This window comes from Microtus oregoni, unplaced genomic scaffold (genome assembly GCF_018167655.1).
Source record: "Microtus oregoni isolate MIOR12 unplaced genomic scaffold, Mior012 000088F_ref0000325, whole genome shotgun sequence".
In the NCBI taxonomy this organism is placed as follows: Eukaryota; Metazoa; Chordata; class Mammalia; order Rodentia; family Cricetidae; genus Microtus; species Microtus oregoni.
The window spans coordinates 2,105,693-2,131,097 of NW_024544555.1; the positions used below are offsets into that span (position 1 = coordinate 2,105,693).

At 43.6% G+C, this 25,405-nt stretch overlaps 1 protein-coding gene across 1 annotated transcript; it reads right to left on the reverse strand.

The window, feature by feature from the left end:
- Positions 1 to 12,439: 12,439 nt before the first annotated feature.
- LOC121442221 (glutaredoxin domain-containing cysteine-rich protein 2) lies at positions 12,440 to 24,909 on the reverse strand. Its single transcript, XM_041643688.1, has 3 exons — positions 24,565 to 24,909; positions 18,539 to 18,745; positions 12,440 to 13,131 (listed from the first exon to the last, which is right to left on the reverse strand). The coding sequence occupies exons 1-3, from the start codon at positions 24,907 to 24,909 to the stop codon at positions 12,949 to 12,951; spliced, it is 735 nt and encodes a 244-aa protein (XP_041499622.1). The 3' UTR covers positions 12,440 to 12,948.
- Positions 24,910 to 25,405: the final 496 nt, after the last annotated feature.

Consider the following 25,405-nt stretch of genomic DNA (forward strand, 5'->3'; position numbering starts at 1 on the left):
ACTGAGATGCTTTGAAGGCTAAACCACAAAAGTCCAGATTAAAGACACTGATGTTTCCAAAGAAAGGACACGCTGTGCAAAAAAAAAAAAAAAATGGGAAAATAGAACTCAAGAGGTAAATATGATTCCTTTCAAACAAAAGATTGTCATGACTATATACCTTCCCACATTGTTGTTGTTGTTATTATTATTATCCTAAAATGGTCACTTCAAGATTAACCTCAAGCAAATGCTTCTCACCAGGTGTAATGACACACACCTATAATCCCATCATTAGGAAGGCTGAGGCTAGATCTCAAGTTCAAGGCCAGCCTCGGCTGTATAGCAAATCCCAAGCCAGCTGAAACTATGAAACCAAGCCCTGCCACAATAAAAGCAAAGAAAAGGCGATAATAAAATGACTTCTCCAGAGGGCCATAGAGGTACATGTCTGTAAGTCCAGCCCTTGGGAGGCTGAATTGATGGGATACATAGTTTTAGGCAAGCCCAGGCTATATAGAGATCCTTTCTAAAAGGGGCAGTGGACGGAAATGCTGCTTCTGGGTCAGTTCAAGGAGCAGGGTGACTTAAATCAAAGGGGCATACTTGTTTGCTTGTTTTTGAGGCGGCATCTCACTGTCTTAACCTAGACTGGCCACAAACTCAAGATCTTCCTGTTCAGCTTTTCAAATACTGAGATTACAGATGTGTAACACCAAGGTATTTTTGTTTGTTTGTTTGTTTTTTTAACTTTTTCTCCTTTGGGATTGTTGTAGGAAACAGGAGAGATATAATGAGGGCCAAACCCAGGGCCTCCTACAGGTCTTTACCACTGAGCTACGTCCCTAGTCCTCAAAAGATCGTTTCTGGTTGGTGTTATTCCCATGCAGACTAAAATGATTCCTTGGTACCCTAATTCTGTCAGAAGTCCTTACCCCTTTCCTAGGCACAGGTGACACCAAACATGCAAACTGTGAGAGTTAAAGGGTGAGCTCCAGCAGACTTGTCTGTCACATGCACCCCAGTGTTTTTCTTCCATATGCCCAGAGGTGATAGACTTCTCTGTGTCCTTTGCTATGACTGAGCTGCCTGCAGAAACCAGGATGTCAAGTCAACCTGTATTTTCTACATGAAGTAACAATAATGTCAGAATCTCTTCAGAAGATGGAGTAAACAACTGTCATAGGATGGAGAGCACATCCTGTCCCTCAAGGTACCAATCAACCCATCAGCAGCTGCTTCCCTAATCTCAGAGCTATAATAAAGAAGATGACTAAATGGCAACTTTTCTGGGCATAAATCTCAAAAGAGTAGCTCATCTAAGGTAACAGATAATGCCAAACAGCCAAAGGTACCCCATGATCTCGAGATGAATAACAGATGTGGTGGCTGACAATTCATCAAGGGGTCTCCAGAGGAGAGGGTCAGTCTATGCCTCATCCAGAAGCCCTGGAAGTGGATGGAGTTGCCAAGAGGTGGAAACCAAACAAGAAAAAGGCAGTGGTGCTAGTTCCCGGGTCAAGTGCTTCTGAGATTGAGAGACTGAACTCAGAGACAAGTGTACACAAATGAATATCTCTTGGTCCACCCTGACAGCATGCTCTCTCCACCTCTTTGTTAAGTATTGTCTGCACACCAGGCAAAGAATAGATTGCGGTGTAAACGAAAGGCAAGTGCAGCTCTTCCTTCAATGGGTAGATTGAATTGTTGTCTATCAGAATTTGTTCCGCCTTTCCATCTTCAAATAGAATCCTGCTCCCCTGCAAACTCTTGTCTCAACCCTAATAAGCACCATTTTTTGAGACAGAAAGCTTTCAACTGGTCCTGATGAATCTGAGGATTACCTCCACTGCCAGAAGAAGAAGGCAGTGGGCACAGGGCCCAGTACAGACCAGTAAGGCATCAAAAAGGGCTTGTAGGGCTTCTGGACATTAGCTCTGCCTGCTCTGGAGACAAACAAGGAAGTGATCCCAACTAAGGTTAGCAAACATCCTATCAGCAGGCAGTCTCGGTTTGGTCCCTTATGAGTTTGCTTTACACCACTGGGATGAATACACTGTCAAGACCATCAGCAACTCAAAAAGAGAGAAATTTTATTTGGGCCTTTAGTTTCAGAGGTTTCTGTGCACAGTCAATTGACTCCATAGCCTCTGGGCACACGGACATGACAGTACATCATGCTGAAGAAACTGCTCGCCTCGTGGTGTCCAGGACACAGAGAAGGAGAGTGGAACCCTAATGTCCCCTTAGAGATTTATCACACATGCTCTGACTTTATTCTAATAGACTCCTGCTCCTAAAGATCCACTGTCTGTCAGTAGTGCTTGTGGCTTGCAGTCACACCTGCCCTATACCAACTATCTGAAAGATGAAACAATTTTCCTAACAGTGTGCTAACAAGCCCACTTTTTAGTTAAACCACTATGTACCTTAGACTGTGACTTGTAGGTTAAAACAAAATAAATAAATCATGGGGCTGGAGAGATGGCTCAGTGGTTGAATGCATGCATTGATCTTGCAGAAGACCCAAATTCAGTTCCCAGCATACATGTCAGAGGGTTCATATGCCTGCAATTCCAGCTCCAGGTGATTGTGATCGGATGCTATCTTCCTGTCTTCACTGACACCTACACACATACACATATGTACATGGACACACATGTACACTCAAAAATAAATTTTAAAAAATTAGTTCCAACTAGAAAAAGGCTTACAGTTTAGGCTTAGCTCTCCTGGAGAAATAGTTTTTCTCCTGACTCTAGAGGGGCTCCCAGGTGTCCAGGGAGATGTCCCCAGTTAGTTCCTTGGGCAGCTGAGGATAGGGAACCTGAAATGGCCCTATCCTATAGCCATACTGATGACTATCTTGCATATCACCACAGAACCTTCATCTGGCGATGGATGGGGATAGAGACAGAGACCCACACTGGAGCATTGGACTGAGCTCCCAAGGCCCAAATGGGGAGCAGAAGAAGGGAGAACATGAGCAAGGAAGTCAGGACCGAGATTGATGCACCCACCCACTGAGACAGTGGGGCTGATCTATTGGGAGCTCACCAAAGCCAGCGTGACTGGGACTGAAAAAGCATGGGATAAAACCGGACTCTCTGAACATGGCAGACAATGAGGGCTGATGAGAAGCCAAGGACAATGGCACTGGGTTTGTGGGAGCCTAGCCTGTTTGGATGCTCACCTTCCTAGACCTGGATAGAGGGGGGAGGATCTTGGACTTCCTTCAGGGCAGGGAACCCTGACTGCTCTTTGGACTGGAAAGGGAGGGGGAGAGAAGTGGGGGGAGGGGGAGAGGAGTGGGAGGAGGGGCAGGGAAATGGGAGGAGGGGATGAGGCAGAAATTTTTTCAATAAAAAAAAAGAAATAGTTTTTCTACCTTCAAAGTATGAATAAAATATTTGAAACTAGTTGGATCTCTCTCTCTCTCTCTCTCTCTCTCTCTCTCTCCTTCTCCCACACTCTCTCTGGTTTCTCAAGACAGGGTTTCTCAGGCCTTGGAGCATGTTTTGGAACTCTCTCTGCAGACTGTACACCAGGCTGGCCTCTAACTCGCCTGCATATGCTTTCCAAGGGCTGGGATTAAAGATGTGCACCATTACCTGGCCCTCTTTGAATTTCTCAAAGATGCAGCTATTTTTAGTAGCTGTATCAAGAATATCAAAGGAACACCAAATGCTAAATTGTCGTGCAGTGCAGATAAGACAACTTATAAACAAGTCCTCTGGCAATGGAGCTGCTCTTCAACAAAACATACTACAATTGTTTCTTGATGATAGCTAACATGTGTGAGGTACTGAATGCATGTGCCGGTCACTCTTTGTGCAGCTACTTAGAGTACCTTGTATATATTAAGTTCGTCAGCCACCGCAATCTGACAGTGTTATTTCCCAGTTTACACTTGAAAAGCTGAGGAGAAATTCTCTTATTCAGAGAGATGTATTTAAGAAAATCCACTTAAAATGAAATTCTCAATAGCCAAATAACTCATGATTAATACATATAAAATCTCAGCCAGATATGATAGCCAGTACCCGTTCTCTTAACATTCACTGAGGGAGAGCACTCAAGAGTTCCAGGCTAGCCTGGGACACCTAAGATTAATGAAATAAAATAGTAATAGTAATGAAATCAGTAATAGTAAAGCAATAAAATAAGTACTACAGAATTCTTAGTTTAAAAAGAATGGCAAAAATATAAATTATCTAAGTGACAAAAGTTAGAAGATCATCAAACCAAAGAGGACAGTGTGGTAGAAGAAATACCTTGGCTCCATTTAGCTGTTCAGTCATACCAAAAAAAAAAAAAGAATAAAACTAAAGATTGTCAGTTTAGAAGAAAGGTTTAGGAGTTGATGGAATGTTACATAACACAAAGTAAGTGGGAAATCAAGACCTTCAAAGTTCTCAGCTTTGAATGACCCAGGAGAGCGGCAGCATCATCGCACCTACTTCAGCATTGCAGTACATTGTCAGAGTCTAGCACCAGGCCTTTCATGCGGTATTCTCCTGAAGAGTGGCGCAGTCCCTCAGAGGATACCCAAGTCCATGACCCAGAACCGGAGGGAAAAATTTAGCACATCTTTCCACCAACGTTTTGTTATGAAAAGATAAAAATGTTTCCAAGGACGTCACCATCGGTGTGTAAAGGGTAAGGGGGCCTCCTCTGACTGTACAGCACTGTTGTTTGAAATAAAAATTGTAGACTTAGGTATTGATGACACGGAAGTAGAAGGGGGACTGTCTAGGCAACCAAGGGACTGGTGGGAAGAGTGTGGAGAAAACAGAAACAGTTTTATATAACTCTATTTAACAATAAATAAATAAAATGTATTGTAGATAGAAAGAAGGCACAGATAATAAAAATTAAACTTATTTTCAGGTCAACAAAAATCAAACAGTGCTGCCCAACCTATTAAGTCCTTCCTGGGAGCCTTGCTGGATTCCAGTCACACTGTTTCCTTTCCTGCAGGGCACACGGTCACAGTCTTTTGTTTTCCTAAACCTTTGTCACCCAGCTGTGCTATGGCATTATGGTTTAGTCTTGTCTACTTTTTTTATTTTGAGAAGAGAAGGAAGAGGCTTTTAATGTGATGTTACAATTTGAGCATCAGAATTGCTATCATTGCCATCCATCATCATACCTTCCAGGAATAAAGTAAGTCTTGTACAAGAGTAGGGATTCAAAATACCTCAACATAGAAAACATAAAAAGACATCTGCCCCAAAGGTCATTGTAGTAGGAAATGGAGAACACAGTCCTTGCTAATGTTAATATTAAGAAGGTATTGGTGTTTCTTCTGCTAATTTTGTATATATGAGACATAGTCATCTGTGTTTCACTGCTTAAGGAGAAAGAATATGGAAACTGTAAACCAAAATCAGGCAGAGCTATTCAGTCTCAATGAACCTTTACATGAACAAAAGAGGAAAATGCTCTAAGGTTGGTTATTTTGGTTTCTCAAATAAACTATCAGCTGCAAAGCTCACAACCGAAGACTCGGTCCCTCAACTCAAGAGATTAAGTCTCTGTGATAATAAGAAATACGTCAGTCTCTAATGCTGAGAGAACAAATCAATATTTGATTCTGACAACACAATCAGTTATATAACAGCTGTAAAGAGATAATATTTTTTAAATTCAAGAGTAGACAGTAGGCTGCAAAATTAAGCCTTAGGCACAAGATATGGGCTAAATCAGTCCTTGTGACATGACAGATGTCAATGAACTATAGAAAAGCCATGATGGAAAAGGTGATTTGGATTAAAACCACCTCAGGAGAAACAAGTAAGCCTGTGCAAGGATTAATCCGTTCATGTGCCACGTCACAGTCTCAGGGTGCTGATAAGATCATCTTTTCTATGAGTCTGCTAAGAATGTTGTGACCCCAGAAAGCAAGAGAAATAATTAGACTGAAATCCCAAGAGATTGTCCAAATGAGCATAGAGAAGCAGGCACACAAATTAAAAGAAGAAAAAAAAAGCTACCTCATCCATGTGTTGATGCTGCCCAGTAGCAGGGTCCAGCTTTAGCACCAGCTTCTGCCATCTTTATGTGTTCATGAACTGGGTTATTAGAGTGTTTGAAGGGATTAGCCATCCTAAATAGACTATTGTGGCTACTTTAAAATTTTAAAGTTTACTTATAAAATTTTAATCAGTTCTTAAATGCTCCACAAAAACTTGGTATGAGGATTTAGGTTCATGAGCTTAATAAATTGAGCATTAATCACAGAAATGGTCACGGGTACCCCTTAGCCTGCAAAACAAAAAACAAAAAAAGAAAAAAAACTGGGGACCTAAAAGGCCACAGCAAGGAGCTGGATAGCTAGATAGAAGGTGGTCTTACCCTGCCTTAGTTACCTATTCCTAAGAATGAGTCAACCAAGGCTTGTGTGTTTATTTTAGCTTGTGTGTTTGTTTATATAAGGCTCCCGTGGCTCAGGCTGGCCTCCAATTTACTCCTTAGCCAAGGATAACGTTTAACTTCTGATCCCCTTGCCTCTACCGCCCTCACTAGTGCTGGGATTCGAGGTATGCACGGTCACAGCCATTTTTTCTGTTGCAGTGCTTAGGATAGCACAAGGACTTTGTGCACACCAGGCAAACACTCTAGTAACTGGGATAAAGCCCCAGCCCTTTATCTGCCATGGTGAACTGTGTATTACCTTCAGGCAGAGAGCTATGAACCTGGATCAGCTGAGTGCTTTTGGCCCCAGGGCTGCAGTCACGTTAGTTTGCCCTCTCAAGCTTCCCTTTGCCTTCACTGGTAGGTTGCTGAGGCCTTAGTGGCTAGAGACCATGTAGTACTCCTTGCTACATGGACCTATCAAAATGCCACATATGGCTTGGGTGAGCCAGGGAAAGAGTTACAGCCCTCTGTAACCAAATCTCTGAGGTGATGTCACATTTTGACCCTGCTCCTCTTGTAAGAAGAGTTTCTGGGCCACCAACACTTGAGGGGAGGTGATTACAGGAGGGCACAAATTTAGGAGATGGGCCACGCTGTGTGTGTATTGGGTTTTTTGTTTTGTTTTGTTTTTGTGTGGTTTCACTATGCAAACCCTAGGCTGGACTCTGAAGAACCACTTGAATGTAGACATTAGGGCATGTGTCACCATGATTGGCTCAGAGTCACTTTTAAAGCTATTCCCCTGTGAAGCCTTCATAAGGTATTGGCACATAAGATAACACACAACACACTAAAGGCCAAGCGGTGAAATCAGATGTGTCTCACCAAACAACAAATGGCCAACCCTTCACTGAATGCCTGTGTGAGGCAGAATGGGGAGATACGGAGGAGACAGTGGCGGCTGAGGCACCGTGCCTTCCAGAAAGGAACTCTAGCTGAACGGCTTAACTGCTTTCTTCTTTTCCTCTTCTGACACCTGCCACTCTGTTTTGGGAGTATCTATTTAAACCTCTGGTTTCCTGTGGGAGTAAAATTACCCCTGGAGGAAAGCATCTCCCTTTCTCCCTTGTGCATGCTCGCGTCTTTCACGTTACCTGACACACAGACATCCTCAAAAAGCACACTTTGAATTTATAAAAACAGCGGTGGTTGGTTACCAGCCGTCTATATTTTCGTATAAATTAAATGGTTCCAGTCTCCTGAGAAATAGCCACTGGTGGGGAGAATTGCGTGGGAGCTGACTGACAGCGATGCTAACTGTGCAGAAAGGAAGCCCTGGGAAGCAGGTGAACTTTGACCTAGTGTTATCAGGACCGGTTGCTCCTCTGTCCTTCCCTCCCCCAGCTCAGTGAGGGTGCTCTGCTGCCCTGTCCCCAGACCTTTCCTCGGGGCTTTGCACGTCCTCTGATACAGGCAGAGCTTGGATACCACAATTTTGACAGTGACACAGCTCCATTTCTCTCTCAACTAATTGCATGACTATGAACTCTCAACAATTACTATGTTTAATTAGAACATGAGAAAATTCAGCTAGTGAGGACAGGTGATACAAACAACTGTGAACATTTCTTTCAGATTTACTTTTTGCATAATCTTCACTCCAAGTAAGCTCCAGTGAATCACAATAATTTTTTTAAAACTGTGACCAGCGGCCATTTGAATGAACACATTGCCAAAATGATTCATATTTGCGGGAGGCTTAGGATGAGAAAACATCATCTTCTGTAGGACTCAAACCTAATTGATGTCTGGAGCCAGTTTATGTCAGGAAGGTAAACTTGGGGGCACAAAGTTAATGCTGAATCGAGTTTCCAAAAAAAAAAGTTCTTTAAATTTATAATTCAATGGAGATCTTTTCTGGAAGCAAAATTGAATTATTTTTTTTCTTAAAGTACAGAGTCTGGGTTTGTAGCTCATCCCATAGAGTGCTTGCCCAGAAAGGGCAAGGACCTGGAATAGAGTACCAGTAGTACATAAAATTGGATGTGGTGGCATACCTATATCCACAGGTAGAGACAGAACGATCAGAAGTTCAAGGTCATCCTTGGTTACATAGTGAGGTGGAAGACAACCTCACGTAATGAGGCCTTGTTGAAAAAAAAACAAAGAAGGTAGGGAGGGAGGGAGGGAGGGAGGGAGGGAGGGAGAAAGGAAGGAAGAATAAGAAAGAAAGAAAGAAAGAAAGAAAGAAAGAAAGAAAGAAAGAAAGGAAGGAAGGAAGGAAGGTAGGTTTAAGACTAGGACCTGTGGGTACTGTCCTTGACTTTGCTAGAGAGACAAGGATGGGATATCCTGCCATTCCAGTCCACCAGTGTCTTCCAAACAGGGCAGAACAGGGAAAGGAGGCCCCTGGACACTGAAGGTCCTGTGTGTGAAGTCTAGATGTGCGTGATGAACAGGCCAGAGGGATGAGCCATCCCACTCACACACGGCGTGAGGATAGGAATGAACTAAGATGGGAAGGCAGAGAAGCCTCAAAGTCCACCCCCAGTGACCTACGTCCTCCAGTAAGGTTAAACCTTCTAAGACTCCTCACACGGTGCCACCAACTGAGGATCAGGCACTCAAACACCCAAGCCTGTAGGGAACCTTTTCACTCAAACACCACAGGGGTGGGGGTCGCAGAGGGAAGTAAATGCCCTTTGTTATGAAGATGGTTGAGGGAGCTGCAAAGAGAGAAGAACTTGGAATAAGGTCTTGTGGTCCTTAAGGCTGATAAGCCTTTGTTAAATGAATACGTCCATCTGTAGACACCCATCAAGATGGCCCAGCTAACCCAGCCAGGCAGAGAAGATGGAGTGTACCGAAGAGAATGGCAATAGATAGCAATGGTGCTGTCCCTCCCCAGACTGTAAGGTTAAATCCACTTATATTACCTTGACTAAGAGCCCAATGCTATAATTTTATTAGTGATAAACATTAATTCTTTTTTTTCATATTTATTTCCTAAGGGGAACTGCATATGCCTGGAACACAATGGAAACCCGATGTAAAAACAGTTCAGTGCTACTTCTGGATACTTTAGTTTGTTTTAGGTTTGTTTGTTTGTTTGTTTGTGTTTGTTTGTTTGAAATAGGGTCTCACTGTATAACCCAGGCTGATCTCAAACTTAGCCTTCTCTTGCCTACCTCCCCACCACTGGACTTAGAGGCATGGCCCATCCATCAAACTCTGTAAAATTTTATGTTTAAAGTCACTTGTTCATTTTTTTAAAAAAGTCCTGCACTTTCACAGGACATGGCATCATTGACCACAGCATTGTAGAGCTGATGTTTTGAAATCTTCACACTTGTTTCCAACTCCAGGAATTCTGAATCCTGATAGCACTAGTCTGTCTTGCCCTAAAGAGTGCTCAATCCTGACTGATGCGGGGTGCGAAGTTCACAAAGCAGGAAGTGGGTATCCTGGTGCCCTTATCTGTGTAAGGAGACAAAGAGTCCACAATGAGATTTCTAAATACAAAGGGCAGTAAACATACCCCATGATTCAGACGCATCCCTAGCATCCCTAGCGGGACCACTTGACACCACACACGCTCTAGCTACCTAGAGCCAGCCACCAGCAGGACCCTGGCAACCATTCCCTGCCTGCCTCCCACTTCTCCCCCTACCCTGCCGCGTCTCTTCCTAGCACCGCAGCCAAGCGACTAATACACGGCCTCATGATCCTCCTCGGCTCAAACATTTATGCCCATTCTAGACATTTCAAACAGGGAAAGCATTATGGGATTTGGTTACAAAGACTCCTGATTGCTAGAACAAAAGCCTTGTGGCAAAAGCTGCCAGGAGCCTGGCTTGAAGAAGGGAGGTGGGGGGGGGGGGGTCTTTTTTTTCTCCTGCAAACAGCCTCCTGCCAGTATTTGGCAGAAATTGTCTGCTCTCAGGCTAAGGAGTCTGGGAAGTGTAGTTTTCAGGCCCCTGTCGCCAGCGTCTGAGGGAGGGAGGGGGGCAGAATAGAGGCTAGCTTGTGAAAGTGACATTGACTGAACAGAGGCCCAGCTTCAGCAGCGTGTCACAGTAATCCAAGCTCTTACCACAGCTTCTGAGATGCGCTCCCGCCACCCAACACACAAGCACACATACCTCACACACTAGTGCACATTCGCACACCAAAGAGGCACGCGCCTTCTCTTCTGTCCCGCCCCCATCCGCCCCACACTAAGCCCCTCTCCTTCCTGTAAGTCTAGCGTGGTTGTTTCCTCTGTGAGTTCTACTCTTACCCCAGGGATCTGTGGGGCTCACTACAGCTACAGTTCCACTAGCCCTTTACTGAAGCCACTTTTCTAGGTCACTCGTCCACACCACGTCCAGCTCCAGAGGAAACAGGATTTTGTCCTTTTGCCTACTTCTAAATCCTTGATGCTCAGTGGTATTTGGTTTGTTTTGGTTTGGTTTCTTTTCAAAGAAGAAAATTTGTTCTTGGGTCATGGTTCCAAAAGTATATAGTGATCACCAGCAGTAAGGTTTTATGTATTTAATACCTTATTAAGAGGTCAGATGTTGTTTCCATCACAATAATAAATATCTACCTACTGAATTAACACAATTAGTGTAGTCATTATTAGACATATTTATTGTGTGATTATTTAAAAAGCTAGCCACTCTTAAGAGCATTCAGGACAGGTGATGGAATGACAAGTGTGTGTGTGTGTGTGTGTGTGTGTGTGTGTGTGTGTGTGTGTGTGTAAGAAAGACAAGCCAACATTATCACATCTTCTCCTTTGGGTAGCCTCCCTAAACCTATCAGGGATAGATAGATAAAGATACCTCAGAGGTAAAACATGTGCTTAGCATATATCAGACATTGGATGCAATCCCAGCACAAACAGAAAGAACAACCGACTAAGGCTAGCTAACAATGTATCCTTCTTTTTCTCCAAATATATTAATCCCATTCCATATTAGCCCATCTTAGTAAAGCCACACTACGCTTCAACTACCTGTTGCATGCTGATTCCACTTAAACTGTAAGACCCACAAGATACCAAAGCTCTGGCATCTTTGGGTTACACAAAGTCTCAAGCCCGTGTGTGTGTGTGTGTGTGTGTGTGTGTGTGTGTGTGTATGTGTGTGTGTGTATGTGTGTGTGTGTGTGTATGTGTGTGTGTGTGTGTGTGTGTGTGTGTGTGGTGGGAAGGGTACTCAAACCATGCCTGTGACAGAATGCTCCCATCTAAGAGTTAAGTACTTACGGTCTCTTGACATCACCCCTCCTTCTGCTCTGCTCTGCTGAGAAGACAGAGAAAGGTGCACACACGGAGGCAGGGAGCGGTCACACACAGTCCCAAAGGTGTCACGTAAGCAACGAGAAAGCAGACAAGAGCACCATGGCTTCAAAGAGTGTGTTTGCATCTTTTTATTAGAAGTATCCATATTACCCACACGCAAAAAGTATCCATATTACCCACACGCAACCCACTGTCGATTTAACAGCGTTGAAGAGAATAACAAACCTTGAAGAATTACTAAGCTATAAAGTCAGAACCATTATGGGAGACAAGCAGCACTAGATAACGGATTTCTGTGGCATCCTCACAGAGTGTGGAGAGTGGATGCTCAAGCTACGAAAGTTCATCAACAAACGTGGTTTTAAAACTTAATAACTGTCTTTAAAAGGGAAGAGTCGCCCTTCACATGCACATTAGTGGGCTGTAAGACAAAATGTCTATCAGCCCTCTCGGTTTTTCTCTTCGAGTTTCCTTAGATCAGCACGGAACACCTGCTGTCCTTCCTAAAGACAAGCTGGCTAGACCGGAGTCCTAAAATAGACCCGTGTTTTTGGTAATTTAGTGAGGAGCTGGCAGAATTCTTATCACAAATACATGCTTGAGCACCAAATTTATCATAAATAGGTTTGGTGTAGCTTTATAACCTCACCAGTTAAAGGCACACAGAAAGATCGTAGACCATCCTCATCTGAACAGGAGTGAGCTCTCTCTGCCTGCCTAGCTAGTGCAGGAGCAGCTGCAAGAGGGCCTCCTCATCTCACCTGTCTCTGGAATGAACATACTGTTTTACTTGCAGAGCCCTGCCAGGACCCCTGGTGTTGGCTGTATCTTCCCCCTTCTGCTTCATTAGAATTCAATTTGACCAATAACAATTTCAGATGCATGACAAGCAACAGGAATTTGGTTCATTGGAAATCCACTTCTTTATTCCTTTCTCACCACATAATTTTGCAAAATAGCCCTCAGCCCGGAAAATGACTTCAACCTACTGCCTGAAGTGTACATTTATTTATTTGTTCACTGATGCAGGGGGAAGACTGAGCTAAATCAAGTGAGATGCGTGCACGTGTTCCTGAAAGGATAATTTTAGAACCCGTTTCAAAGCCGATTCTAATTCAAAAATGCCCCCGTTACTTAGACCCATGTAGAGATGTTACCCGCTTTACAAAATGCCATCAAATAATTTGAGATTTGCTAGTGTTAGGAGCGAGCGCAGCTGCAATAGCTCCTTTTCTGAGAGAAGCAGGAGAAAGGGGGATGGTTTATTAGGAGAGCACACGGGAGGGTGTAATAAAAGGGGATGTGAGAACCAGGGCTACCGGCTACGGGCTGCAAATTCGGCATGGTTGCAGGCCATTCTCGTTGCAGGCAGGGCATCTGAGGGCTCGATAGGACTCCTTGAATCTGTTAGCCAGCATTGAGAACTTGCTGCCGTGGCACAGAGAACAGGTGGCGATGCCGGACCCCTGGCAGTGGAGACAGTTGTCCTCAGAGACCAACCCATCCTGCAAGGGACAAGTCAGGCTTCAGTTAGATGAGCGATTCAAGTCCACCCTTTTCACAGAAATCAAAACAGTGCTAGGCCTTGGCAAAGACTGGAGCAGAACTGTAGAAAATGTTTCTCATAAGCGCTCCTGGGGAAACGGCCAGGACACAGAACAGCAATTGGATCAGAGAGGATTTCTCAGCTGAACATCAGGACCGCGATATCTTCTGCCGCCGCATCCAACATTCTTCAACTTTCTGCTCTTGATCACCCTTGTTCCCGTCTGATGGAAGCTCAATAAAGGCCAGACGTGACTTTTCCCTCTGCCCGACAGAGGAACAAGCCCGTGTGACAAACCTTAGTGGGTGCTCAAAGAAACCAGGAGCTTCCTTCCCTAAGGGTTTCCCGTGTCTCGTGCATGGCACCCCCACAACAGCCCAGGGCGTACCTTCACCCAGGGCGGTAGGGAAATGCCATACTAAGCAGACCCGGTAATGTCAGACACATAGCCTGGAAGAAGAGGAGGTAGATTTTGATCCCTTGGGACTGAGCACCAGACTCCATGCCCCTCTGACTGTTGATACAACCATTCATTGTGGCCCTCCAATACCAGGCGCTCAGGAAGGGATGTTTTCTCACTGGGAGGCTGGGTGAGTAAATGGATTAGATCTGAGCTCTTCTACTATTTTATTCTCTTTGAGAACTGGGTAAGGCCTAGTGATTAAAGCCCCAGTCTTCGCGGAGCGGGCAAAGGCTCAGGAAGTTCCACTCCCACGGGAGACCTTACTGGCAACTGTTGACTACTGGCCAAGGAAGACTCAGTTTTCTCCAGGGGTTCCACCCTGGAGTGGCAACCTGTGTTCGGGTAGACGGGCCTACACCTGTGCACTCATAGGTAGCACTAAGTCGACTCAGGGTTTTTTCTTTAAGAGAAAAAGATTATGAAGTAGGGAGGGAAAGTTGCAAGGGGGGTGCGTGTTGAAGGGAAGGGAATGGGAAGTGGATTAGATCAAAACCGTGTATGGATACATAGTGAGAGCCTGTGTCAAATGAAAAAAGATTATATGTGTATGAAATTCTCCATAAAAACACGAGCTCGGGGCTGTGGAGCCAATGGACTAGAACGGAAGCTGATGTCTGATAAGGGCAGCACAGCGGGACCTTCGTTCAGCCTCTCCTACTCTGTCTCACTACTGAGAAAACAGGCAGGACAGGCAGGAAATGCCCCCCCCCCAGTCCTGGAATATTAAGTGAGACAGCACGTGCAATCACAGGCTCCTCTCCTCTTCCATATCCAAAGCTCCCCGTAAAAGTCAGTTTCCTTCTCAGCCCACAGTCTCCTATCAACAGAAAACGCCCCTCGGCTATGTCTTGAGCAAAGATGTTTGAGACATCTCACAGAAATGAGCAATTTCACACTCTTTATAAGCAGAATCTCCCCAGGAGCGGGCTACAAACCAGACCACCGCCGGGTGAATTTACTACGGAGCCCCGTCCAGTTCAGCTTCTGAACGGCCTTTCACACCCATCTCAGGTTCTCCCACGCCCAGGTTCCGAGCCCAGGTGCACCAACTCTGGTACAACACCCATTCTTGTGAGAAGCTTTCTCTGCTCAAGCCAGTCCGGTTGAATTGCCTACCATCCTGGCCATCTCAGGGAACACAACTTGGAAAACCCTTTCAACAGATAATTGTCCTCCTTCTAAAACCACATAATTCAGGAAGAGTGATCAAATTTTTTTTTAAATCTAAACCTCTCCCCTTTCTGGGAGTCTCAGGCTCTTGTCCATAGATGTGTCTACACAGCCCTGCCCACTCCCACCTGTTTCCAAATGTCAGCTGCTCAGTTCTTTCCAGATAGACTTACCCACCCATTCTTCCTTTCAGGAGCCCCACGCAGGGCTACCCCCAACCAGCAAGTCTCCCATTCCACTGACCCTTCCTGAGTCGATGACAGGAACCTTACAGTGGCTTCATCAGCACTTCCCAGACATCCAGAGTCACATTTAGATAATAACATTATTATCATTATTATTATTAAAGTAGTGCCTGGCACAGTATTTGTTCACATGCTGATCTACCCCTACACAACAATAAGCAGGTCTGAGAAACTCTCTTCTTTTTTTTCTTTTTTTCCCTTTCATTGGAAATAGATTCTTTTCTCTTACAATCTATTCTGATACAGTTTTCTCTCCCTCTGCTCCTCCCAGTTCCTCCCCCTCCCTTCTGGATCCACCCCCTTTCTGTCTCTCATTAGAAAAGAACAGGCTTCTAGGTGATCACAACCAAACATGACAACATAAAACACAAGACAAAGCAAAAACTATCACGTGGAGTCTGGACAAGGCTGAATGAAAAGGAAAGAGCCCTAAGGGCAAGCACAAGAATCAGAGGAATCCTCTCCTTAAAATTCTTCTCAAAATATTTAGCACCAGGGATAAAATATAGCTGCATAGCATAGTTTAGAATCAAGACCCAAACAGATCCTCCCAATGCACTTCCTCCTCTGGTCACTCTTTTGTCACTCTGTGACCAGGAAAAGGGTGCTTCTGTTGCTCCCCTCAGACATGCCAGCTTGCACAGCTCTGCAGACAACGACCAGCACAAAGCCAGAGTCTGCAGTGTTTGTGCTCATAACGTTGGTATGAACCTAATTGGACTGCTGTCTCTAGTGACCTCTAGTGAGTTACTTGACCTCTCTGAGTTTCAGCTTCCCTAGTGGAAGAGAAGACTGTTGGTAATACATGCTCCAGGGGGTCTTCATGAGAAGGAAATGAACTATTGCACAGACAAATACTGAGAATGGTAGCTGTCTCTCGTGGGCCTTCAGAAATCAGTAGCTATTACTGTTGTTATTATCTTAGCTTTCTACCTCAAAGATGAGATCGCCTCATGGTGCATTAAAGTGCCCAGAGGTTTACAGAGACAGTCTCACCAAGCACGGAGCCAGAATCCTCCCCTTGCAAATGTCTCTGGGGCTTGATTCCTTTATTCTTCTCCTTTGCTTTAGAGCTGATAGAGGTTCAAGGTGGCCCGGCTTTCTGCCTTGCTCTACTGTTTCATTGGGCTCTCTCTTCCCAGTTACAAACAGCAGAGCAAAGTGCCCCTTAGCCAGAAGGGTTTCCTTGATGTTCTTTGACCCTTTCTTTTAGAATAAAACTTGTTTGGGCATTCATTGCACAAGGGATCGCACAAACAAATAGTAATGTCAACCAGAGTTTAAGGAACAGACAAGGGAAGTGTAACCTTTCCCGGCAACCTTCTGCCACACAACTCTGCCCCTGTTTACAGCACTACAGAAGAAAACAGATCTGGATTCCTTGAAACTGCCGCCATTGCCTTTTCTTTCAGGGCTATGGAGTGATCTGCACCTGCCTATTTCTTACTGTGTGGGGGGAGACGGGGGAGTGTCCCCCCCAAGTTACAATATAATAAGAGAAATAATGGAACTAAAGATTTATACAGAAGAAAGGTGATGTTTACAATGTCCAGGCTGTCCTTCGCTGCCATGCTGGGTTCTACAGACTTTTTGTAGAAGACAAGAGAAGCAACAGTGGCGTGTTTCTTACCAGCTGATGCTTGGTTCCAAATTCCATTATGTTTCCCACCACAGACAATACTGACTGAGCATCAATTATGTGCCAGGTTTTGTTTATCTGTTGTTGTTATTTTTTTTTTTGAACCTGGGAACTGCAATACTGCATCCACCATGAACACAGCTTCTGCCTTTGTGGAGACCAAATCCTGGTAGGTATAAGCAAATCTTAACCACAGAATCACAAACAAGAAAGTAAAGTTGAAGAGGTGTGCCAAGTTCTGATGGGTTGATTCTGGGTGTGTCATCCTCATGGGAGCCATCGAGAGCCCCCAAGGATGCAACCTCAACTGAGATATTGGGAGTTAAAGTCAAGAGAAGAGAAGACCTGGGGACCACTGCTTGAGGAAGGGATCTGCCTCTGGCAAGAGAGTGGAAAGAACCTATGAGAGATGGACTGATGGACAGACGGGCAGTGGAGGGAGGAGAGGGAGCAAGGGCACAAGAGATGAGTATCAGATAAAACCAGAGACACTAACACTAGCCAGGCAACAGGGACTTTCTAAAACACATAAAGAGATTTAGTCTTATCCCAAGCAATGGAGCATCATTGAAAGCTCTGAGGGGTAGAAGGGCTAGGAAGGGAGTGGCAGAAACAAAGGTTCTCATTTCAAAAGTGCCACATTGGGTGTGAAATCAGTTCAAAGGGTGGATGTGAGCCAAATTTCAGGAGCCTTTTTTTTTTTTTTTTGAAGTCCAAGAAAGAGTTCTGGTGGAGTCGATGGGCCAGGAGAGAAAGAGAGAAGAGAGATTTTAAGAGGGAAGGTGGAGAACTAGGTCGTCATGTAAGGTAGAGAAATGAGAGTAGAAATACTCAGCACCTTGGCCTAAAGTCATCACTCAGAGATGGCTATGACTTCCTCATTCTCTTCACCTCAGCCCTCTCAGCGCAGGGACATCATTCAGGTCCCCAAAGCCCTTCTTTCATTTTCCGGGCCACCTCATGGGATATTAGAGTGAGTTCCACAGAAACAAACTTGCATACAAGGGACCCTGGAGTGTGGCGGTCAGTGCTGACAGCAACATACGGCTCCATTGTTCACTTTCAATAGACTACAAAAATTCAGTGTGTCGGGGTTCACAGGTGCTTGGGCTTGTGGGTTTACAAATGGAACCAGTTTCAAGTCAGCCAAACCTTCAAACTGACTCAAGACTTGACAGTATCTTCACTGATTGCGGACTGAGTTGTAGACCAATAACAGAGGCACGAGTGAACCCATAAAAAAGGGAAGGGCAGAACTGGGGCTGGGGATGTAGGTCGGTTGGTAGAGTGCTTGCCTAGCATGCAGAAAGCCCTAGGTTTAATGCCCAGAACCATGTGAGCCTAGTGTAGCAGCACATCTACCTATGGGATCAGCACTCCAGAGGTAGAGGCAGAAGGATCAGAAGTTCAAAATCATCCTCAGCTATGTTAAGAGTTTGAGGACAGCTTAAGCTATAGACTCTGTCTCAGAAAAATCAATAAATAAAATAGAACAGAGCTGATTTGTCCCCAACTCTAAAACCCAGGGTTCATAAGCCACAACTCATAAGAAAAGCAATGGATTCCTAATCAGATGCGAAAAGAAGTCATCCAAAAAATTAAAGATTATAAATATTTAAAATGTGAATGTCTAGTCATTAATATAATATTATATTATATATAATAAAACAAGTGTGAATTTATATTAGCAATATGCCATTATAAGCCAATAGGTGTTAAAATTCCCTCACACTTTAGCAAATATTAAGTGTTGTTATTCAAAAATGTTTCAGGAGGAATTGCAGGAGCGGAACAATGGGCACGCCACTGCTGCAGGGCCAGCCTGGGGGAAACAATGATGCTGACACACCTGTGTGTGCTGATTATGGAGAAATGTGCCTTCCGTCTCCGGCAGGGGACTGTCGTTTTCTCCTGTGCTCATCAGAGCCTCCTCCTCAGCAACTGCCTCCTTCTGGAGGATTCTCCTCATGAAGTCCCTTTTGTCCATCGGGGTCCGGATGATTTTCAGGTTGTTCGTGTAGATGATTATCTTCCCAAAATCTATAATCGGTGGAGGCTAGAGAAACAGAGAGTGGGCGTCAGCCATCACCAAATTCAGGGTGGCAGAAGCTGCCCAGTGCCCTTCCCAACAGGAGAGAAGAGTTTTGCACCCACCCAAACTCTGACTCATCCCACTCCAAGGCTTCTTTCCAAGGTTTGTTTATTCTTTCTAAAAGTAAGAAGAGTCCCTTTCCTTCTTGCTGAGGATGGGAACCAAGGAAGCTGGACCACTCGGAGGGCAGGACTGTAGAGAACAGGGTCCAGAGCATCTGTTCCCACTGTCCCCCAGGAAAGCCAGTGCAGAGCTGGGCACATGCAAAGGGACTCTTTTTGTCTCATTTGAATATTTCTCTATTTGTCTGTGTGTAAATAATCTTAGCACATACCATTGCTGAACACTGTGTGTCAGGCATCATGCTAAGCATTTTACTGACAACACTTCCCTACCAAACATCTCTGTGGAGGATATGGTATGATTTCCACTCTCTACAGGTACAGACTAAGTCTCAATGGGGTCAAATACCTCACTAAAGTGACAGAGTGACTTGGAAAGTGTGGCTGGAATTCAAACCTAGTACATTTTTGGAAGTTTTAGATTCATTCTTTTTTTACTTTCTGTGTATGAGTGTTTTGCTTACATATATATGTGCACCTCATAAATGTTTGGTGCTTGCAGAGGTCAGATGAGGATGTTGGATATCTTAGAACTGGAGTTATGGATGCTTGTGGGCTCCATGTGGGTGCTGGGAACTGAACTTGGTGCCTCTGCAAGGGCAGGAAGTGCTTTGAAACACTGAGACAACTCTCTAGTCCCTAAAGCCCACGTTCTTTGTTTCCTTTCTTCCTTTCTGTCTTTTCTTCCATCTTTCAGGGTCTCACTGTGTAGCCTTGGTGCCTGAATCTCACTATGTAAACCAGGCAAACCTCAAACTCATCCAGGTCCACATGCATCTGGTTGCACGTGTTGAGATTAAAGGCATCTATCACCATGTCTGTTTTCCAAACTCCTATATTCTTAACACCTATATACACAATCCACAAGCATTCTTTTCTCCCCAAATTTATCTCTATATTTCATATATATTAAAATATATACATCAAATTACAAAAAGATACATTAGTGAATATACCCTGTCATAATCCATTTTTGTTATTCAAATAATATGAAATACTTGTATGAATATACTTCTAAACATTCATTGTTAATAGTTAATGTCTCTTTCTATGGGTTTACCATGTGTTACCTAATGTTTTGCTCATAAAAAAAAAAGACACTACTATAGCACACTGAAGAAGCTAGATGGAAGACAGGATTGTAAGACTGTAGTTCAAAGGCAGAGAGCTTGCCTAGCATATGTGAGGCCTAGGGCTCAGAATGTCCAAGACTCAGAAGACGAAGGAGAAGAAAGAGGAGAGGAAGAAGAGTAGAAGGAGGAAGTGGAAGAGGAGGAGGAGAAGGACCAAGAGAGGGAAAGACAAAGGCAGAGTAACCACTCAGGGACCACTTGACCAGGAATACACAAGCTTTGCCCAGTTGCACAGCTGGGAGGGAAAGAGCCTTGGATTCCAGTTCTGGTGTCCACTAGTTACAAGACACAGTGCAGTCGTGTATTCTGATACACTCCATTTTGGTCATCTGCATGCGCCTTGACATCCAGCTGGTAGCTAGTTACTTAAATGCAAGAGAACTTCCACATATGTGCTGAAACTCCTGAGTTCTGTCACCTCTTATAAAATCTCCCTGCTAGGAATTTCCAACATCGTCAAGTTCGGCAATATAAGGGCTAATACTAGCTGGGCATGGTGGTGCATGCCTCTAATCCCAGCACTCTGGAGGCAGAAGCGGGCTGATCTCTGTGAGTTTCAGATAGCCTGGTCTACAGAGCAAGTTCTAGGACAGCCAAGGCTGCCCAGAGAGACCCTATCTCCAACTCTTCCTCAAAAACGGGGGTTGATGCCAAGCTCCAGGGCTCTTCTCCAACTGGTTATATATTTTCAGTCAAGTAACTAAGGATGATATCATCTTCTGAGGATGGAAGAAAGATACAGAAAAGTGGGGTTTGCAAAAGCTGTTGATAATATGCAAGTGTGGGCGTCATTGCTGCTGTTATTAAAAACTATTTTTCAATAGTGTATGCACACTCATGCTGTACAGCCAAACACCCCAGCATGAAATATTTTTCCTGGTTCTAGAATTGTATAAACCCAGCCTGCCAGAGTTAAACACTCTCATATTTAGGTATTCAGTTGGAATCTAACATGAACAAGATGTCAACATTCAGACTCCAGTAAACAGCCATGGGGGTTTTTCAATGACTACTTAAGCCACAGGCTTCCTGTCTGGCCTTCTTTTCTCCTTCTTCAGGGGATCCGATTCCATTTCCTTTTGTTTTATGCACACTGGATTCCCATTTCACACTCTGGACTATCAGTTTCTGACATCGGGAGATAAGGGTGGTGGTACTTTTGGAAGGCTCTGTTTCTACTTCCTATAATAGCCAAAAAGGTTCAGTTACCAGGAAGTTTCCTCATATCCAGGACTCTTTTTCTTTCAGTTTCTTCTTTTGAAGACTAAACTCTCACTGTGCTCAAGGAATGGATGACCATCTGCTTCAACCCCTGTCCCCAAACCGGTCAACATCTAAGACAGCAAATACTTTTACTCCAAAGATGAAGGACCCCAACCATTCTGAACGTGTATTTAATTTCAGTCCTCTTGCTAGCCAGAGCAAAGCTCTCTGGGTGCAACTATAGTTTACAAGGTCTGGTTACATCTTCCTGTGAGGAAGATCCACTCTTGTAGGATAGAGGGCCAGCTGGAGCCAAGAATCTTTTAGCCTTTTGCACACAGTCTAGAATGGCAGCTTTTTTAGGAAAGTATCTGGACACATTCAGGTTTCTGTAGCCACATGCCTATAAACGGTTATCCAGACACTAATGAATACAGAGAAGCGTTGTTAGATACTAGAAATTTAATGGGCCTAGGAGTCAGGGAAACCCAATTCAAATTTTATTCAAATGTTATTTGACAACTATGTTAGATGGACAGGTTATTTTCATCTGTAAATCCTGTAACCATCTGTTTTCCCAATTTGAAATTTCCTTTCTCACTGAAATATTATGAGACCATTTAATACATATAAATCTGTTAAGTAAATGTCACCTCCTTCCTTTCCCTGTCCACAATTTCATGAACCCTACACATTTCAGTGAGTTTTAATTCCTTAATGTGTTTTTATTACCTATCACCACCTTTTTTACCCAAGACATAAAATAAAAGATAGACTCAACATTTCCTTAAGAATTTGTTCATCACTACAACAATAGGTACCATTTGCTAAACATATATCAGGTGCCAGGCACTTGCAGGAATTATCTATTTTAATCATCTTAATGGCCCTTCTAAGGAAGGCACTTTAGCTATTCTCAGGCCAAGATGATGTCGTTGGGGCTCAAGAAAGTGAGTTTGCCCAAATTCACACAGACATCAGAGCCCATGTTTTGCTTTTATCATTACAATACACATAACAGACAGCTTACTCGTCTAACCATTTATTGGCATAGAGTTCCCTGAAATTTACATTGTTGTCCAACATTTATCTTCAGAACTGTATCTTCCCAAACTGAAATGCTAAATCCATAAAGAGTGACATCTTCTTCTCTACCCCCAGCCTGACAACAACCATCCACTTTCTGTCTCCATTGATTTGTACCATCAGTACGTCATGTCGCTGCAATGGTACCCGTCTCCCTGGTTATGCATGGCTTATTTCATTTAGCCTAATGTGTTCAAGCTTCATCCATGTTGAAGCATATCAAAATTTTCTAAGGTGTTGTGATAGTCCATTATGTATACATACCACTTCTTGTGTAGCCATTCACCAACTGATGAATATTTAAGTTGTTTCCACCTCTAATTGATGGTGAATTTCTGCAAACAGTGATGTACAAATACCTGTTTGGGTTCCAAATGCTTAAGTGAATCACTGCACTTAACTGCAACCCATCACGCTGTCATAGGGAGCATTTAAGTGGGGTGAATTTATAGCTCCATCCACTTTTGGGAAGTCATGAAGCTCCAGATTTTGTTTCCTTGCTTTTCATGAACACCATCCTGAACTGTTTCAGTAGGTGGGCTGCCCAGATCTATCACAGTCCCTACCACACTTAGAGCTTGATGACAGTGGGATGTGGTCATTGGTGGAAACACAGAGAAAGCAAGAAATAACGAGCCCCAACAGGAATTCAACTTTCAACATGACCTCTGGAATATTTTTGTTTTAATCTAATTTTGTAAATCTATGTCAAATCATTCGTACATGTGCCAAAGTCGGCATCTGAATTAGCTTAAATTATCTATCATGGCCTTTATGAACTATGCCTTTTAAAAATCTCAGCTTCCAAATAAGAAACAGTTGCAAAGGACTATTATAAGCAGAAAACATAGCTCAGTGCCTAGGACACAAATAAATAGGAATATCAAGAACATCATCACCACCATCATTATTATGTAATGATCTTGTTTGTTGAAAAGGAACATGATATAGAGATTAAAGTATGGAAAATCAGGGGATCAAGATCCCTATTCTGACTCAACACCTTAGGTCCTTACAGTGATGTGTGGCCTTTAATCAACTTGGCACATAATTTTCCTCCTTCACAAAATAGAAATGACCATACCTCGCCTTTTTCCTTGAGAATGAGGTAAAGATAAGACTATGACGGACATAGAAGAAGACAATCCATGGCAGCACTTTATAATACATAAAACGTTCTACTAACATGAGGGATTTTCATTCTCAACCCCTTCATCCAAAAATGAAACCTGCTATTGGTTTTGATAACTGGATATTACAATTATCTTTTTGCCAATATCAACAAGTCCAAAACATTTGTCTGCAATACCTATTTTCTTAGGAAATGAACAATAAAAATGATTAAAAACAATTATTTGAAAAAAAACCCTCCCAAGATGAAGACAAATCATGTTATAGTTATCATTAGTAACTTAGATACATTACACATAGGTGATCTTTAAGAAAAACAACATTCATACTTCCATTACCATAAGCACAAACCCATCTCCTAAGAGTCTGGAAACTACTGAGTATTTTCCATGTTGTCTTAGCTTAAAATAGAGTCCCTCGGGGGCTTCTGATTATCCCTTGTTCCCGAGAAGCTAAGGAAACCTGCAGGAAGAGTTTGCGTCATTGAACTATTAGTTCAAACTTCTTCTCCAAGAAACATTTCCTCTGTTTGATTTGCTTTTCACCATTTCTTCCCAGGATTCCAGCTACCTAGTGTTCGTATTAATGAGCACTGGGAAGGCAAAACTAAATAAATAGACCGACAATTTTAAAAAGCAGGCAGTAGGAAGGTGATAAGGAGGGAAAAAAAAACAAGACATGGATAAAATACAGCAGAGTAATTGGCTGGAGCAAAATGGGTACCTTCAAATATTCAATTCTTTCAGGAAACGGAATGACCTACTGCTGCATAATTCTCCAAAACGACAGGCTGGCAACTCGAAAACCACTGCACCTCTATTTAATTTACACACGAAGGAAACTCAGCCAAAGACCCAATTACAGTGTATTACCCTGGATGGAATCTGAACGCTGCCTATGCTCGTCACACTTTCCAGTGAGTAGTCAACCTGCGTGTTATTTTTGTCCAAGAAATATTTTTCTAATAACGGCTCCCCATTTGATGCACCTACAGCTCTGGCCAGTAGCTGAACTTGAGAGAGATGCTTATCTTGAAGCACCTTGGTATTTTGCTAGACATATTTCAAGGAGCCTACCCTAAAAGCCCATAACCTCACACAATACCAACCTTATGGTCATTCGGCTTGTAGTCATTGAACAGAGGCTGGCTGCCCGCCAGAGAGTAGGCACTGCCATCTCTAAACACGCTGATCCTTTGAGCAGTCAGCTTAGGGGAATACAGCTGAGGCTTGGGGGCTTCCCCTGACCCATAGACACCATCCATTGGTTCAAGGGCCTCCTGGAGAAAACTGTGAGGGTATTCCTCTTTGGGTGACTCTAATTCCTGCCCGTCCTCAAAAACCTGCTTCAACACTCGGCCGCTGTAGGAAGAGGAGATCTTAAATCGTACTTTTCTGGGTTTGTCGTCGCTCTTGTCGCTCTTCTGATTCAGTTTCTTTTCCGAGTCCTCCATCAGCAGGAAGTTCTCACTGCGGTTTTTAGGCTTCCAAGCAGCCAGTGGAACCAGGCTCTGAGAAAAGGGCATTTTATTTTCTCTCCTTCTGCATATGATTAATTCAAGTTGGTTCTGAAGAATGCTCAATTACAGCAACTGACACCCGCACATTAAATATTGATAGACCTCCTGAAAAGGCAGGTGATCATGGCTACGTGGAGTAGAAGGAACAGAGAACAAAATGAGTCCTCTTCCTGGTCTCAAGCGTACCCCTAACTTTACCCAAACTCTGGTTTTTCTTACTCTCGGGGAGAATACATTGATTACCATGATAAAGTACCAACCCTGTAACACTTGGTCAATTAGCCTTGTTAACCTTGTTAACGTTACCAAAAACAGCTATAGCCTAGTGAGGAGGTTCAAATACATGCCCATGGGACTCTAACACCATGTCTGGCCCCCAGCTTTTCAAACAGAGGCTCGGGATACAAAGCAGTTTCTTGGGATTTCTTCT

What these genes read in the sequence shown, in the direction of transcription:
- LOC121442221 (XM_041643688.1), bottom strand. Translation starts at nt 24,909, where the DNA reads ATGGAGGACTCGGAAAAGAAACTGAATCAGAAGAGCGACAAGAGCGAC. An exon ending in ACAAGCCGAATGACCATAAG is followed by an intron (nt 18,746 to 24,564) that starts GTTGGTATTGTG and finishes CTGTTTCTCTAG; the next exon opens with CCTCCACCGATTATAGATTT. An exon ending in TCCATAATCAGCACACACAG is followed by an intron (nt 13,132 to 18,538) that starts GTGTGTCAGCAT and finishes TGTCCCTTGCAG; the next exon opens with GATGGGTTGGTCTCTGAGGA.